The sequence below is a fragment of the Macrotis lagotis genome, chromosome 8 (assembly GCF_037893015.1).
Source record: "Macrotis lagotis isolate mMagLag1 chromosome 8, bilby.v1.9.chrom.fasta, whole genome shotgun sequence".
NCBI classification, from domain to species: domain Eukaryota; kingdom Metazoa; phylum Chordata; class Mammalia; order Peramelemorphia; family Peramelidae; genus Macrotis; species Macrotis lagotis.
Genome location: NC_133665.1, coordinates 68818509 through 68834946, shown reverse-complemented (window position 1 = coordinate 68834946; position 16438 = coordinate 68818509). Strand labels below are relative to the sequence as shown.

At 39.3% G+C, this 16438-nt stretch overlaps 1 protein-coding gene across 1 annotated transcript; it reads left to right on the top strand.

Moving 5' to 3' along the window:
* Positions 1-317: 317 nt before the first annotated feature.
* LOC141496477 (prorelaxin-like) lies at positions 318-7777 on the top strand. The gene is made up of 3 exons (XM_074199008.1): positions 318-669; positions 813-868; positions 7387-7777. Exons 1-3 carry the CDS (start codon positions 318-320, stop codon positions 7678-7680), a joined length of 702 nt encoding a protein of 233 aa, XP_074055109.1. The 3' UTR covers positions 7681-7777.
* Positions 7778-16438: the final 8661 nt, after the last annotated feature.

The following is a 16438-nucleotide window of genomic DNA, read 5'->3' as shown; positions in this document are numbered from 1 at the left end:
GGGAAGTCATCTTGGTATAGAACAAAAATGCTGATTCTGGAAGGCCTTATTTTCCCCCCTCTGTAAGATTGAGGATAGACTAGACAATCTTGAAATTGTCTTCTACTTCTAAACCTTCTCTCTCTCTCTCTCTCTCCCCACCCGTGTGTGTGTGTGTGTGTGTGTGTGTGTGTGTGTGTGTGTGTGTCCTTTCGGACCACAAGCGTCTACCAAGAGAAAGATGAGTAAAGAGACGGGAAGTTGAGATCTGGGCTGGGGACCGGGAGGGGAGGGGAGGGGACGGGGAGGCAGCGGGAGGGGAGAGGGAGCTGCGGGTGATGGACTTGGGGAAGAGCGGCCAGACTATAAAAGTGGCCGCCGCCGGCCGCGGGGGAGGCAGGGGCAGGCGGCCGGAGCCGAGCGGCCGGCGGCACCCACCGGAGCGAGCCGAGGCCCGGGCCGGCGCCGAGATGCTCCCGCTGCACCTGTTGGGGGCCTGGCTGCTGCTGAGCCTGCTCCCCGCCCCGGGCAGCCCCCAGGAGGTCGATGACGCCCCGCTCCAGGTGTGCGGCCGCGAATTCGTGCGGGCAGTGCTCTCCATCTGCGGAGCGCCGAGCTGGAGGAGGGATCGCAAGCCGCAGAGGCAGCCCGGTCGGGCCCTGGGCCAGTTTTATGTCTCCGGTGAGAGCGGTGAGTGTCCAGGTCAGGGACCCGGGGCTTCAGAGCTGGGGGGGGGGGGGGGGGGGGTCTCTAACCTGCTCTTTTACCCACGCTAGATCTAGAACTGGAACTGACCTAGGGGGCCCATTTAGTCCAAATCCCGCGTTTTACAGATGGGGAAACTAAGACCCAGGATGTGCAAGTGACAGGCAGAAAGCAACCCGGGGTGGTGAGATTAGATCCCAGGTCCTTTGAGTTAAAATTCATCGCTTTATACCCTATGACATGTTGGGGAGAGACTCATCCAAGTTCAAAAGGTAAGTACTTTAGTTGAGATTCCCATCATTTTCTTTTGACCTAAGAGACTCCCTAAGGGAAAATGGTAACAACTTCTCCCCAGCCTGCCTCCCTGCTTTGTCTCCACATAGCTCGGCGGGCCAAATACTGTGAGCAGGCTATGGAATCCAGTTACCGTTATCACCTGTTCTCCGGCTAAATCCGTGCTTTAATATTCACCGAGTGGGAAGGACTCAGTCCCCTGCCCTAGTTCCCTCCTACCTTGCAAAGCTGGTAGACAGAGCCGCCACTAGAGTACAGGCAGTGACCTGCTAGAGGCTACCGCGCTTCCCTCAACTCATTCAAAGCGATCTGACGGACCTGAGACTCAAAACTCCAGACCAGACTCTTACTCTAGAGCCGAAAAACAGCTATAGAGGTCATCCAGACCAGAATCCTTAACCTTTTATTTGTGTGTGTTTGGGGCAACTTTCTGTGTGTCAAATCCAAAGGGCATCTTCTCAGACTAATGGTTTTAAATATTATTGAACAGGATTACAAAAGAAACCGTTATATATGGCTATATGAGTGTGTATATAAATATATATACATACATACATATAAAATAATATGCTACAACTGCACTAATGATTTGAAAAACAAAAACGTTGGTGGTGGGGAGGGTTCATATCCATTAGAAGGTATGGGGAGTGTATTTTGGTTTTTCTACAATGTGTTTTATTTAAAACTGGCCATTATTGAGGAAATGACATTTTCCATTCACAATTAATTTAATTAGAATTCAAGGGATTATCAGGGGACAGTGAGAAAGAAAGAGATTGGACTTGTGTGAGCTATACATTTCCCTGTCTCTGTCTCTGTCTCTTATTCTCTGTCTCCCTCTCTCTCCATTTCTGTGTCTTGTCTCTTTCCCTGTCTCTCTCTCTCTCTCTGTCTCTCTGTCTCTCTCTGTCTCTCTGTTTCTCTCTGTCTCTCAGTCTCTGTCTGTCTGTCTGTCTCTCTCTCCTCCACCCCCCATCTCCCCATCCCCCATTCCTGGTGTGTCAACTGTCTAGGAACAGGAAGAGGGACCTGACAAGATGCACTACAGTGGGACCCTTACAGTTATGTTTAGCCCTAGCTATCCCTTTCTAATCTGAGGAAGAGTCCCCCAATAAATGAAATAGCTTGAGGAATGGCTAGGTATTTGTACCTGGAGAACTTTGTGGATAAAAGATGAGATTTTCCAAATCAGATAAACCTGTACAGTTTTTCTGCCTCCATTTATCAGTCTTACCAGGTTACCCTTTGCTTAACTTTTGAGATGAATGAAAAACCTGAGAGGCAGAGTATGAGTAATTAATAATCAATTTGTTCATTAGGTTAATTGATAATCAATAAATTGGTAGTGATTTCACTTATGAATGGAGATAGTGGATACCTTACTAGAAATACTGTATACCTTACCTTTAGAAAAGTTGAAAAACAACTCTGCTGAACAATTAATAAAAGGGTGGATTTTCAAATGAGGAGATGGGTTGAAAATCCCTCCTGATGAGAACGTGATTTGATCACCTCCAACAATCTGACAAAGAAATCTGTCTATACTTAGTCCTTTCTGGTTGGTTTTCTCCTTCATGAGCAGGATCACTCTAAACTCCTCTACAGGGTGGGAGGGGGAAGGAAGACACAAGGGCACAGATTTAATGCTTTAGGGAGTGATGCACCTAGATTCACTCTCCAAAATAGTCTCACGTGAAGGCATGAAAGTTGGAGATGGAGCATTATATGCAAAGAGCAGCATGTAAGCCAGTAGAGCTGAATCATAGTCTGTGGAGGGAAGTATTATTTTTTTTTTTAAATTGCAGTAGTAGGAAGAGGTCAGGTTGTAAAGAGATTTGAATGCTAAAAAAGAAAAATTTTTTTGGTCCTATGAGTACATAGGGAGTCAATGGAGTTTACTGAGTGAGAGGTTTGTGATAGTCAGATCTGTACTGTCAGAAGTTCTGTTTGGTGGCTTTGTGGAAGATATATTGGATTCAGATGAGACCTGAGGTAGGGAGATTGGCTATGACTGTAGTCTAGTTCAGAGGAAATGAGTAACTGAACTTGATTTGTGATGTGAAGTGTCACAGTGTAGATTGTAAGAAGGGAAAGCATGACCTTGGGTAAGTCACTTAACCCCATTGCCTTAAATAAAAATGAAATAAAAAACCTAGCTGTGTGACCTTGGGCAAGTATGTGAGAAATTAATGGAGGTAGAATTGACAAGATTTGTCAACTGATCAAAAAGGTTGAGTGAGTAAGGGGGGAAAATGGAGATGACCTGCCACTTTGAAAGGGTAAGATGTATGAATTAACTAAAAGGGTGAGAGTTGTTTCAGTAGAGAGGATAGTATGAGTAAAGGCATAGAGGTAATAAGCAACCTTGCAAATAGATTTGCATAATTGGAGGATGAGATAGATAAATGTGTTAGTGAAGAGCATTAAATTTTGGACAACCAGCTTATGGTTTGAAATGATAGGTGACAAATTATAAATTCTAAAAAAGGGAAATACCTTGATGAAAATGGAGAAGGAGAAAAGATTATTATGAGGGGGTACAAGCTAGGAAGCCATTGGGGGCAATCTAGGTAGTGACATCACCAGTGCAATGCCCAGAGAAGTATACTTAACTTTATACTTTTTTTTAGTTTTTTTCAAGGCAAATGGGGTTAAGTGGCTTGCCCAAGGCCACACAGCTAGGTCATTATTAAGTGTCTGAGACCAGATGTGAACCCAGGTACTTCTGACTCCTGGGCTGGCGCTTTATCCACTGCGCCACCTAGCTGCCCCTGAGAAGTATACTTAAAACAGAGATAGATAGTGTGAGGCACTGTCCTCCCTCTCAGGGTCCCAGATATTTGAACATGATCAAATAGGGAAACAAAGGATTTTCTACCAGAAGAATAACATGAGTAGACATTTGTATAAGTAATATTTATCATATAGAGCTATAAAAGATTTCTTGAAAGGAGAGAAAATAGCAGCTACAATACTCTGCATCTCATATAGTTTATTTATACATTAATGAATCCTTATTATTTGTAAGGAAGCACATTTTTACACTCAACAAAATTTACCTGAGAGTGTGCTGCCATCAAGTCTTTATTAAATGAGGGATAGGAGAGATGACAGAGGTCTTGATTCTTCAACTATAGCAAAAGGCAAAGATCTCATGGCATGATAGTACCAGTAATATATGTTGAATTATTACAAAGCTATTGCATTAGCCATTTGAGGGGACCCTCTTCTTTGCTTCTAAAACAACACAGAGTACAACAAATTCCTAGTTGTATTACTAAATTAAAGCCTGGCCTGTATTCTGTCTTCTTCATGATGCCTTTCCCAGATTCTCCAACCCTATGATTCTTCATTTCTCCTAGCTCCTATCACATTTTCTTTTAGAGTTTTTATTTCGGGGTTAGTAATGTGCTACCCATATTCTAATTTCTTTGCCCTCCACATCTGTCCTGTCTCCCCAACTTGACTTTAAATAATGGAAGCCAAGAAGGTATGTCTTATCCTCCTCCTATCCCTAACATAATTTGTTAAACACAATAATTACTCAATTCATATTTATCATTGGTGCTTATGATGTTGAGAAAATGAAGGTGTGAGAATTTGTTTTCTTTTAATCAATATATTAGATTTTATTGACTATAGTCTAACACTGTGCTAAGGACTGGAGATACAAAGATTTGTGTCCCTGTGCTAATAGGATAGACTAGTTAAAACAGAGAGATTGTATATTATAGGATGATATAAGCATGTTGAATTTGATTGTATAAATATATGGTATATGTATACAAGGGATGGGGGGGAGGTACAGTTGAGCTATAGCCATCCTTCATTGGTTTCTCTGAAGAGACAGTGGTAAGGTTAGAATAGCTCCTGAAGTTTCAATCTCTGCCAAAGTCACCAGATGATGGACAGAGCTTGAGCTGCTCCTGTAGCCTTCTGAACACCCATGATCAGGATTTAAATCCAAAAAAATCCCAAGTCCTTTTGCATAGACAAGAATGGGCAACTGACTTTTTCCTGTTTGCCTCAGTTTCTTCATCTGTAAAAAATGAGCAGGAGAAGGAAATGGCAAGAAAACCCCCAAATGGGATCATAAAGAGTTGGACATGACTGAACAAAGAGGTGGGAACTTTAGTTAATTACTGAGTCTTGCACATTCAAAATTAGTGAACCTCAAATTAATGAGGTTTTATTGTGGCAAAAATATTCTAAAATTTTTTATAAAAATTTATTTATGACTAGATAGAACCCCACTAGAATATTTTGCTCTCTTCTAGAAACCAGAATTTCTGTGAGATGGTCTTGGAGAGAGCTCAGAAGAAAACACCAAATGTGGTGTAAGAGTGGGAAAAGAAACCCTACAATTAAAAGCTTCAGGAATTAAAATTGTTTGACTTGGAGCAAAGTTGTATGCAACTACTTCTAAGTATATTGTGAAGGCTGGAAGATGGATATGTTTCATCTTTGTTTGATGGGAACCAGAGATAATTAGCTTTAGCTACAACATGACAGATTGAGGTTAGATTCAAGGAATAATTTTATGACAATTGAAATGGATTTCTGAGAAAAATTGTGGAATTTTTCTTTAGAAGGCTAATTAAAAGCAGGCTAGATTCACATTGGTCAGGGATGGTCAGGGGCAGCAAACTAAGGCATTTCTCTCTCAATCCTAAAAACCCTATTCTTCTATGCCTGACCATTAACCACTTTGGATTTTGGTTAGAGAAGAAGAAGGTGAACATAGAGGACAGACCAATAAAACTCATTGGAAACTAGCTCAGTCACTATGCTCCTCTGTGTAGCAGAAAGCCTTCTAGATTCAAGTCAGTGCTGATCAAGCATTTATTAATTCTTGAAACAATGTGTATACAAAAAAAGGCAAAACCAATCCTTGCCCTCAAGGAGTTTCAGATTTAATGGTATGGGCATTTACATGTAATTATATAAAATTTGAAGCAACAAACACATAGTAGCAATTGCATGAGAAGAGATTTAAGGGAATTAGAACCGATCCCTGTCTGAATGAACTTCCTGCATGAGGTCCGAGTAATCTGAGATTGTATTAATCTAAATTATGTTTTAGAAGGAAAACCCAGTGCCACTAATTTAGTTACCCTACTGGGTCATTATTCAATGCATGGATCCACTCTTATCCATATTATTTTTTCTCCCTTAGAAGTTTTTCTCTGACTGACAAGCAAATTTGGGACCTTCTATTGCTCCCTAGATACTGTGATCAGCAAATGTAAATTATAACTTATGAAGACAAACTGGAAGAAAATGTGAGTCCTTTGAAGACAGAGACTACTTACAGATTTCTGTGTCTTCCACAGTACCTCATATAATGTCCAAGTCAGAGATTGCTAAACTGTGAGGTATGACGCCCTTCCAGGAGCACTGTTGGATATGTAAAATTCTCATCCTATCTACTTAATAAATAGACTATAAACAGGTATTTCTTTTGACTTAAAGGAGAGCATGAAAAAAATTGCTGAAATACTAAGTACACCTTGAAAAGAGAAACTGTAAGATACTTTGGTCTAAAGAATAGGAGATGTTTGTCAAATGATTGAACTGAATAAATAGAAAAATTTATAATCCATTCCAAAAATAAAAAAAAAGATTTTTGGAGCAATATTATACATGATCTTTACCATCAATGCCCTCTATAAACATAGACAATGGAATTATGTACAAATTCCTAAGATGCATCGTCTGTGCTTTTTTTTTTAAAAAGGACAATTTTGTACAGACTGTTCCTCACTTTTAAAAAGCATTCATTTAGAAAGGCAAATGAAATGTAGCCTAAGTGAGCTGAGAGGGTTAAGGAGAAGGGCAAAGGAAATGGAAAAGGAGATGAATTGTACCAAAGTAGTATTATTTATAACCTTAAGGTATCTAACTTGCAATAAGACAAAATGTTGCTCAGATTGTTTTGTTATTCTAACAAAAAACTTTTCTCTCCCTTTCTACTTGCCTGCCTAATTTACCCCATCTAGGTCTTTAAAACTTTGAATTATTATTGTAAAGTTGTTTTTCACTCATGTCCAACTGTCATTTGGAATTTTCTTGGTAGAGATATAGTGATTTGCCATTTCTTTCTCCAGCTCATTTTACAGATGAGGAACTGAGGTAAACAGGGTTAAATGACATGCCCAAAGTCACATAGCTAATAAGCATCTGAGGCCAGATTTGAACTCACAAAGATGAATCTTTCTGGTTCCAAGCCCAGTGAGAGCTCTATCCACGGTAACTCCTCGTTGTCCTTTGACTGACTTAGGTGAATATAAAAATATTTCCCACTCCATGACTTTTTTCCTCTCTAACCTAACAGAATCTTTCTCATTCTTTATTCACACAGATGAGGAAAAAGAAAATTTGGATAGAAAGCTCTTGCCTCCTTCGAAGAAAGAGCAGTCTACTCTGTTGAACCAGGACTGGGAATTGCTAAAGAATATATTACTTTCACATGATGGAACTAAAGACTCATCCCTCACAAAGGAAGAGTTACTGAGAGTATTTGATGAATTGAAGGAAGCTATTGAGAAAAAGAGAATTGATATCAGAGCCACCAATCCTTTGAAACAACATGATTTCATAATGGGGACATATTCCCGGAAAAAGAGAGAAACAGTCTTAGGACTAGCAGATCGTTGTTGCTCTGTATCTTGTACCAAAAATGAAATTGCTCGACTATGCTGAGAGGAAGACAACTGAATATCTCTACTTTAGATATATATTCTCAATGTCAGTTTTTCCAGTGCTCCAGGCAAGGACAACATGTTGGATTAACATGAAAAACCAGTTTAATTAGCTCATTCCCCCCCCCCCTTGTAATTTGCAAGAATACTGTAGTTGGTGGGACTAAATCTTTTTTTAATTGTTAATTGTTAATCTCTTAACTATCCTCTTTCTTCTACTACCAATGTAGCTACATAAATTGCCTTTTCATTTTATGGCTAATTTTTTGTTGTAGTAAAATAAAGTACTTAGCACTTCAACTAAGTTTGCTAATTTATTCTACATGAAACCTAATCTTGTACTGATAAAAACAGTTTTTGATTTTATGATCCTCTTTGGTCATATCTAGATAGAATAAGTCAACTTGAGATATTTTTCAGTCCATTAAGTATTTTGGCTACTCTTATTAATATTATATCTAGGCAGTTCATCTGATTATTATATCTGGGCAGTCCAGCTAATTATTTTATATGGGCAGTCCATCTGATTGGTTATGGAAATAATCCAGTTTTAAACATTAGCTAGTCCCAAGCACAAATTCAGTTTCTCAGATAAAGGTCTCATATCTCAAATACATGAAGAACTTTGTCAAAACTGTAAGAATTGAGTCATTTCCCCAAATGATAAATGGGAAAAGGATATGAACAGGAAGTTTTCCATTGAAGAAATCAAATAATTTATAGTCATATGAAAACATGCTTTAAATAGTATTATTTAGAAAGATGCAAATTAAAATGACCATGATTGGCTAAAATAATTTAAAGAGAAAGTTACAGAAATTGGGGGGGGTGAAAAAAATTGGAACACATTGTTAGGTCAGCAATTTTTCAAACCCATGTACTTGATGGGTTTCATCTTATAAAACCAGGAGTATACAAATGGGGGGGAGGGGAACCATCATTCACAGACCTGACCAAGCATTAACAGTTACTAGCAACTTAACAGCTGTGTAAGCATATGAATTTAAAATAACCAAACCAGAACTCATTATCTTTCCCTCTTAATCTATTTCTCTATTTTTCTCTATTTTTATACATGTCACCATCATTCTTCCACTCCTTTTGGTTCACAACTTTAGATCAACCTCAATTTTTTCCTCTCTCCCTCCACTACCCCTCAGTCCATGTTTAATGAGTAGCCATGTCTTATCTGTGTTCTTTGTTCGATCCTGTCTTATTTGTGCTCATTCCCCCCCCCCAATCATTTTGTCATCATCTTTGCTCAGACTTTCATGATCTTTCATTTGGATTATTATGGTATCCTCCAAACTGAACTCCCCTCTCACCTATTCTTCATACAGGTGCCAAAATAACTTCCTAGAACACAAATCTGAATGTGTTCCAGAACTTTCAGGTGTTCCTTATTACCTCAAGGAGAAAATAGAAACTGCTTGGTTTGGTATTTAAAACTAATTACATAGGGGCGGCTAGGTGGCACAGTGGATAGAGCACCGGCCTTGGAGTCAGGAGTACTTGAGTTCAAATCTGCCCTCAGACACTTAATAATTACTGAGCTGTGTGGCCTTGGGCAAACCACTTAATCCCTTTTGCCTTAAAAAAACGAAAACTGGTTACACTTTGGATCCAGCACTTCTTTTCTTTTACACCTCTTCAATCACTCTGCTCCCCAAATTCAGTATTACCTCTCCTTACTTTCCCCAGGTTATCTCCTCCTTGTCTGGAGTGCATTTTTGTATCCTCCAACTGGTACTCTAGAGGTCTTGCATATGCTGGTTGTAAGAAAAGAGAAGCACAGTGGTCAGCTTTGAGAGGTGACCTCTGATCTTGTCCCACTCTAGAGTAATGAGTTTGGTTCTGAGCAACACATAACAGGATGGAAATTGGTAATCTATAACTTATCTGGATGAGGGTGATGAACATGTGCAGAGCTTTGAGTTTATGTCACATGAGTACTTCATGAGTCCATGAAGGGACTGCATATATTTGGCATGGAGAGGAGAGAATTTAGCCAGTAGAATAACTGTGTGATAGCCATCTTTCAAATATTTGGCAGGCAGACCTGGAAGTGATTGAGAGTAGTCTGAAAGAAGCAAATTACTCTTTGGTATAGAAGAAAACTTTCTGACAGAGCTGTCCAAATGGCTTTGGGAGATTTGCTATCACAGATAAAGACTGAATGACAATATGTCAGATATGTTGCTGATGGAAGAGTCAAACTAGACAGCCAGTCAATGAGGTACCCTCAAAGTCTGGGATTCTGTGAATTACATAGTTGTATTCCTCTATAAGAAAACCAAAGCAAAAATAAAAAAAAGTTATTGCATAGCTAAGAAATATTTTTTTGCTTTTCAAATTGTCAGTGCAGAATTAATTTAAATAGGAAGATATTTGAACTTAAAGATTAATTGATTCATATAAGCATGATTTGCAGTCAGTTTTTCTCAAAAGCATCAATTAGGTGAAATGAGATTTTTTTAAAAATTAGATATATGATTTCTTTTTCCGTGATTCCTTTTGTGGATACTGTAAGGAACTCTATCTTGCCCAGTATCTTCTCTGCAACTTAGAGTCTTTTTTTATTTTTAGGTTTTTTGCAAGGCAGTGGGGTTAAGTGACTTGCCCAAGGCCATACACCTAGGTAATTGTTAAAGTGTTTGAGGCTTGATTTGAATTCAGGTCCTCCTGACTCCAGGGTCGGTGCTCTATCCACTGCGCCACCTAGCCATACCATTGCAACTTAGAGTCTTAAGGAATTGCTTAGGCACATAGAACTTAAAGAACTTGTCCAGGTCATGCAATCAAAATGTATCTGAGATGACACTCCAACCCCCTCCTCCTTCTGACTGCAAAGCCATTTCTCTATTCACTGTCTCTTTCATACTATAGTTAATTCTTATAACTAACTACCCTATGAGATAAGACAACTCCCATAGAATTGTAGATCCAGTAGTGATTTCAGCATCAGCTCAGCTAAACCAACTCAAACCTGAGCAAGAATTCTTCAAATTCTAAAATTATCTACAAGTATTCATCTGATCACACAACTTTTGCATGAGATCCTCTAGTCACAGGAATTCTACAATATTCAAAGGCAGCAGTCCGATTCAAGCAGCTTAAGAAAGTTTTCATTTGCCTAGCAAAATTTAGTATCGTTACAATTTCCACCCCTTGTGCTGCTCTCTGGGGTCCCCCCTTCGTATTAGGGGGAGAAAATTTTAATGTCTGACACTGATAGTTCAGTTTAGTTAATAATCTGAAAAATTAAGATTCTAATTCCATATTCCTCCCCATTATCCTTTCCAGATATCAATCAGTTAATAAATATTGAAGGCAAAAGGAGAAGGAAATGGCAAAGGATGAGATCAATAGTGTCATGGAAACAGTGAACATGAACCTGGAAAGATTTTGAGAATCAGTGGAGTATAAAAGACTTCAGATTACTATGGTTTATGGGATCATGAAGAATCGAACCACAACTCCTATTTGTATGACCTTAGGTAAGTCTTAGTGTCTTTTGTCCTTAGTTTCCGCATCTATAAAACAAGGACATTGGATTAAATGTTCTTCTAAAGTTCCGTCCATCTCTAAAAGTCTATGATTTCCTCATTCTTCTAATTGTTAATGCTTTCTTGAGAGCAATTGGGTTTTCATTCTGTCTTTTATACCCTTAGGAACTTCAACAGAGATAACACATTATTTTGTTTGGTCTAGATGCACTATTTCATTGGTGTCACCATTCTCCAATGGTGATTGCACAATTTATAGTCTTAGAGAGCCACCTGGGGGTGCTAAAAAGTTAAATTACTTGCCCAGGTTCACAGTATAAGGTCAACTTTCCCACTACTGTGATTATTGCCTCCATTTGATAGGTCCTTAAATAATATTCAGAAGACTGAACTGTAACTAAGTGACTAAATACCACATTAAAATTCTATATCCAAACAAAGGCTTTAAGTGTAGGTTGGTAAGAATGGGATAAGACAAGGTACTTGGGCCCTTTGGTCAAAATTTAAAAATTGTGCCTCCTTCAAACATTAATAATTTCATGTGCTTACCCACTTATGCTTTGCTCATTTGTTCCAGTAAACATCTCAGCAAATAATTTTTGTATATTTTAACTCTGATCATAACCACCCATCATTATTCTTTGTAAGATTTTTCTGAATTTTTTTTATTTTAAAAAATTTTTTTGCAGGGCAATTTTATGACTTGCCCAAAGTCACTCACCTCAGTAAGTATGAAGTGTCTGAGACTGTATTTGAACTCAGGTCCTCCTGACTCCAGGGTCAGTATTCTTTCCACTGTGCCACCTAGCTACCCTGTATTATTTTATCATTATGGATTTATAATAGGAAAAACTCTTCATTTATTGACAGTAATAACTTGATTTCCTTTGCTGGCAATAGTTCATTCTCTCAAGGAAGTGATAAGTTCATAAACAATGTATAGGGTTATCAAATAGCATGAAGATCTCTAGAATGAAAGTTGAACAGTTTTAAACTTTTGACCTTATTTTTGAATATTAAATTGAATTGGTTTACTGTTATTTTGTTTTTCTTTTTAAAATTTTATTTATTTAAGGCAATGGGTTAAGTGACTTGCCCAAGGTCACACAGCTAGAAAATTTTAATTGTTTGAGGATGGATTTGAACTCAAGTCCTCCCAACTCCAGGGCCCATGCTCTATTCACTGTGTCATCTAGCTGCTCCTATGTTGGTTTTTTTTCCTCTTTTTTCTTTTTTATAAAGTTCTTATTTATTTAGTTATTTATTCTTATTTTGTACAAATAATTTTTTATACATTGCTAAAATATTCTTGTTTAATAATAAACATAATACCCCTCCCCCCAAAATATAGACCCACATGAGCGATAAAGTAAAGGAGAGAGAAAAAAATTAAAATTAAAAAAATAATAATAATAGGTGTGGCCAGGTGGCGCAGTGGACAGAGCACAGGTCCTGAAGCCAGGAGCACCCGAGCCCAAATCCAGCCCCAGATACCCAACAATCACCCAGCTGTGTGACCCAAGGAAAGCCACCCCAACCCCACTGCCCCACAAAAACTAATAATCGTAGGGTCAGCTGAATGAAAGACAGAGCACCGACCTCGGAGCCAGGAGCACTCAGGTCCAAATCCAGTCTCAGACACCCAACAATCACCCAGCTGTGTGGCCCCATTTGCCACCCAGCCCCATTTGTCCTGCAACCCCCAATAATAATAATAATAATAATAATAATAATAATAATAATAATAAATGTGCTTCAGTCTGTGTTCCAACACTTCCAGTTCTGTCATGGGTGGATCACATTTTTTTTAATTTTATTTTTTGCAAGGCAATGGGGTTAAGTGGCTTGCCCAAGGCCACACAACTAGGTAATTATTAAGTGTTTGAGGTTGGATTTGAACTCAGGTACTCCTGACTCCAAGACCAGTGCTCTTTCCACTGTACCACCTAGCTGCCCCAGATCACATTCTTTATGATAAGTCTATCATAAAAGTTACTTCCATATTTTTCCACCATTGCTATTGCTGATCACAACTCGCACCATTTGTACTTCTCCACTACTATATACTATATTTTCTCTCTCCTTTCACTCTATCTCTGCTGTAGGGTAGCTGAGTGGACCAGCAGACAGATCCCTGGCTCTGCCCACATACCATCCCTTAGGCCCAGCATCCACCCAGCCCTATGGTCCTGGACAGGCCATCCAATCCCAGCCCCTTGCAAGAAGTAAAAAAGAAAATGTGTTATATCTGACCACTCTCCCCCCATGTCCATCCTCTCCTCCATTACTCACATCACCCCCCTTTCCCCTGTCCCCCTTCTCTCCTTCTTACTCCAGATGTCTATACCCCATTGGGTATATATGCTGTTTTCTTTCCTAGCCACCTCTGATGAGAGCAAAGTTTCCCTCATTCCCCCTTGCCTTCCTCCCTTCCATATCATTGCAATAACTCATTGTAATAAAAAAATCTTACTATATGAAATATCTTAGCCTATTCCACCTCTCCTTTTTCTTTCTCCCATTACATTTCCCTTTTAGCTATTGACTCCATTTTTGCACCATATTATATCTTCAAATTCAGCTCTCTCCTGTGCTTCATCTATAAAAGCTCCTTCTACCTGCTCTGTTAAATGAGAAGGTTCATATGAGTATTATCAGTATCATTTTTCTATGCAGGAATACATGTAGTTCATCATTATTAAGTCCCTCATATTTTCCCCTTCTCCTCCATTCTCTATGCTTCACCTGAGTCCTGTATTTGAAGATCAAACCTTCTATTCAGTTCTGGCCATCCCAACAGGAACATTTGAAATTCCCTGGTTCATTGAAAGTCCATCTTTTGGGACAGCTAGGTGGCGCAGTGGATAAAGCACCAGCCCTGGAGTCCAGAGTACCTGGGTTCAAATATTCCAAGCCCTATGAGCTTTTAATGTAGTTGCTTCTAAGTCCTGTGTGATCCTGACTGCAGCTCCACGATATTTGAATTGTGTCCTTCTGGCTGCTTGTAATATTTTCTTTTTGACTTGAGAGTTCTGAAACTTGGTTATAATATAACTGGGGTTTTTTTGGATCTCTTTCTAGGGGAAATTGGTGGATTCTCTCCATTTCTATTTTGCCCTCTGCTTCTAGGATATCAGGGCAATTTTCCTGTAGTAATTCTTTGAAAATGATATCAAGGCTCTTTTCCTGATCATGACTTTCAGGTATTCCAATAATTTTTAAATTATCTTTCCTAAATCTGTTTTCCATATCAGTTGTTTTTTTTCAATGAGATGTTTCACATTTTCTTCTAATTTTTCATTCTTTTGGTTTTGAAGTATTGTGTCCTGATTTCTCATAAAATCAGCCACCTCCCTCAGTTCCATTCTACATCTGAAGGATTTTTTTTCCTCAGAGAGCTTTCTTATCTCTTTTTCCATCTGACCAGTTCTGCTTTTTAAAGCATTCTTCACCTCAATAACTTTTTGAACCGTTATATCCATTTGTCCTATGCTGGTTTTTAACGTGTTATTTTCTTCAGCATTTTTTTGGATCTCCTTGACTAAGCTGCTGACTTCTTTTTCATGTTTTTCCTGCATCTCTCTCATTTCTTTTCCCCAAGTTTTCTTCTATCTCCCTCATTTGATTTTCAAAGTCTTTTTTGAGCTCTATCATAGCCTGAGCCCAACTTCTGTTTTTCTTGGAGTCTTTAGATACAAGAGCTTGTACTTCCTCATCTTCAGATTGAGTGTTTTGATCCTTCTTGGCATCACAGGAAAAGTATTTCTCAATGGTGTTCCTCTTTTTTTCTCTGCTTACTCATTTCTCCAGTCTGTGCCTGGTTTTGGGGTGCTTCCTGAGCTTTTGAGTATTATTGAGGCACCTCCCACAAGGATCTCTGTTTGTGAGCCTCTATCTTCCCTCCAGGTATGTGAATGACCATAAGTGCACCCCTCTGCCACGGGACTGAGGTGGAGGGGCCTGCTGTTCCGTGGGGGGCTTAGGCTGTGATCAGGATCTGAATGTGGTCAAAGCCCCAGAGTTCTGTTCCAGGGACAGAGGACAGAGCTAGGCAGTCTCTCCCCACTCCCCTCCCTAGGTTCAGCACTCACACCCTGGGGGCTCCTGCTTACTGGCTCCTGCTTTCAGTTCCCCTGAGGGATGGGTTTCATGTTCTTGTTCTGGCAGAGGTACCCCCCCAGTTGATCCCCCAAGTTGTGCCCGGTGTTACCCGAATGTAGATCAGGAAACTGCCCCTGCTGCTGTGAGCTGCAGCACCCAGCACCCTGTGGCTGCCTCTGGGAGGCTGAAGTTCCTGCGCTCTGGTATGCCGCCCCTCTAGCCCCATGGATTGGAGCCTTTCCACTCTTTTCCAGGTTATCTTGGATTGGAGAACTGCCTCACTGGGTCCCTCTGTGAATTCTGTCTCTTGAAAATTTAGTTAGAGTCATTAGTTTATAAGTTTGGAGAGAGAGCACCTAATAGACGATCCTCTCCTGTAGCCATCTTGGCTCTATCACCCCCCCCCCCTCCCCGTTTTGTTTTTCAGTCTGAAAAGAGATAATACAAGGAATGCACACTGGGTAACTATCAGGCCTTAGAGGCAGAATGGTATAGTGTATCATATTTATTAAGTTGGTAAAAGGGAATCCCTTACTCTCTTGATTACCCATCATTCTCCTGTGGAATAATATCATTTATTTAAATTTGTTTGTCTCAATTATGAAATGAGAGCCTTGGCATTAAAAGTACCTGCTATATAGAGAGGCATAAGCAGCATAATGGAAGGAGTCAGTCTTTCAGGCTGACCTTGGGCAAGAAATACCATGTGACTTGACTGGTTTGGATTTTTTTTGACGTTTACAAAGTTTTATAAGTATTGATATCCTGTCAAATATTGATAACCTGACAGAGTCAGAGACAGAGGCAGATCAAGAGTGAGAGAATGAGAGGAAAGAAGAGAGAGGAGAGAGAGGAGAGAGAGAGAGAGAGAGAGAGAGAGAGAGAGAGAGAGAGAGAGAGAGAAAGAGATTTGAGAAGAATGATGGCACTTTATTTTAAAATAAATATTATTTTTTATCTTTCTGCCTCCTAAATTTTCCTTGCCTCTTACTCTTTTCATATATATATTAAAGAAAAACAAATATAAAAATACATGTCTTGACTTGTATTCTGTTTCTGTCACTTTTTTATCAAGAGGTAAGTAAAATGCTTTATTAAGTGTCCTATAGAATCATGGTTGGTCATTTATTGATTAGAATTTGTTAAGTCTTT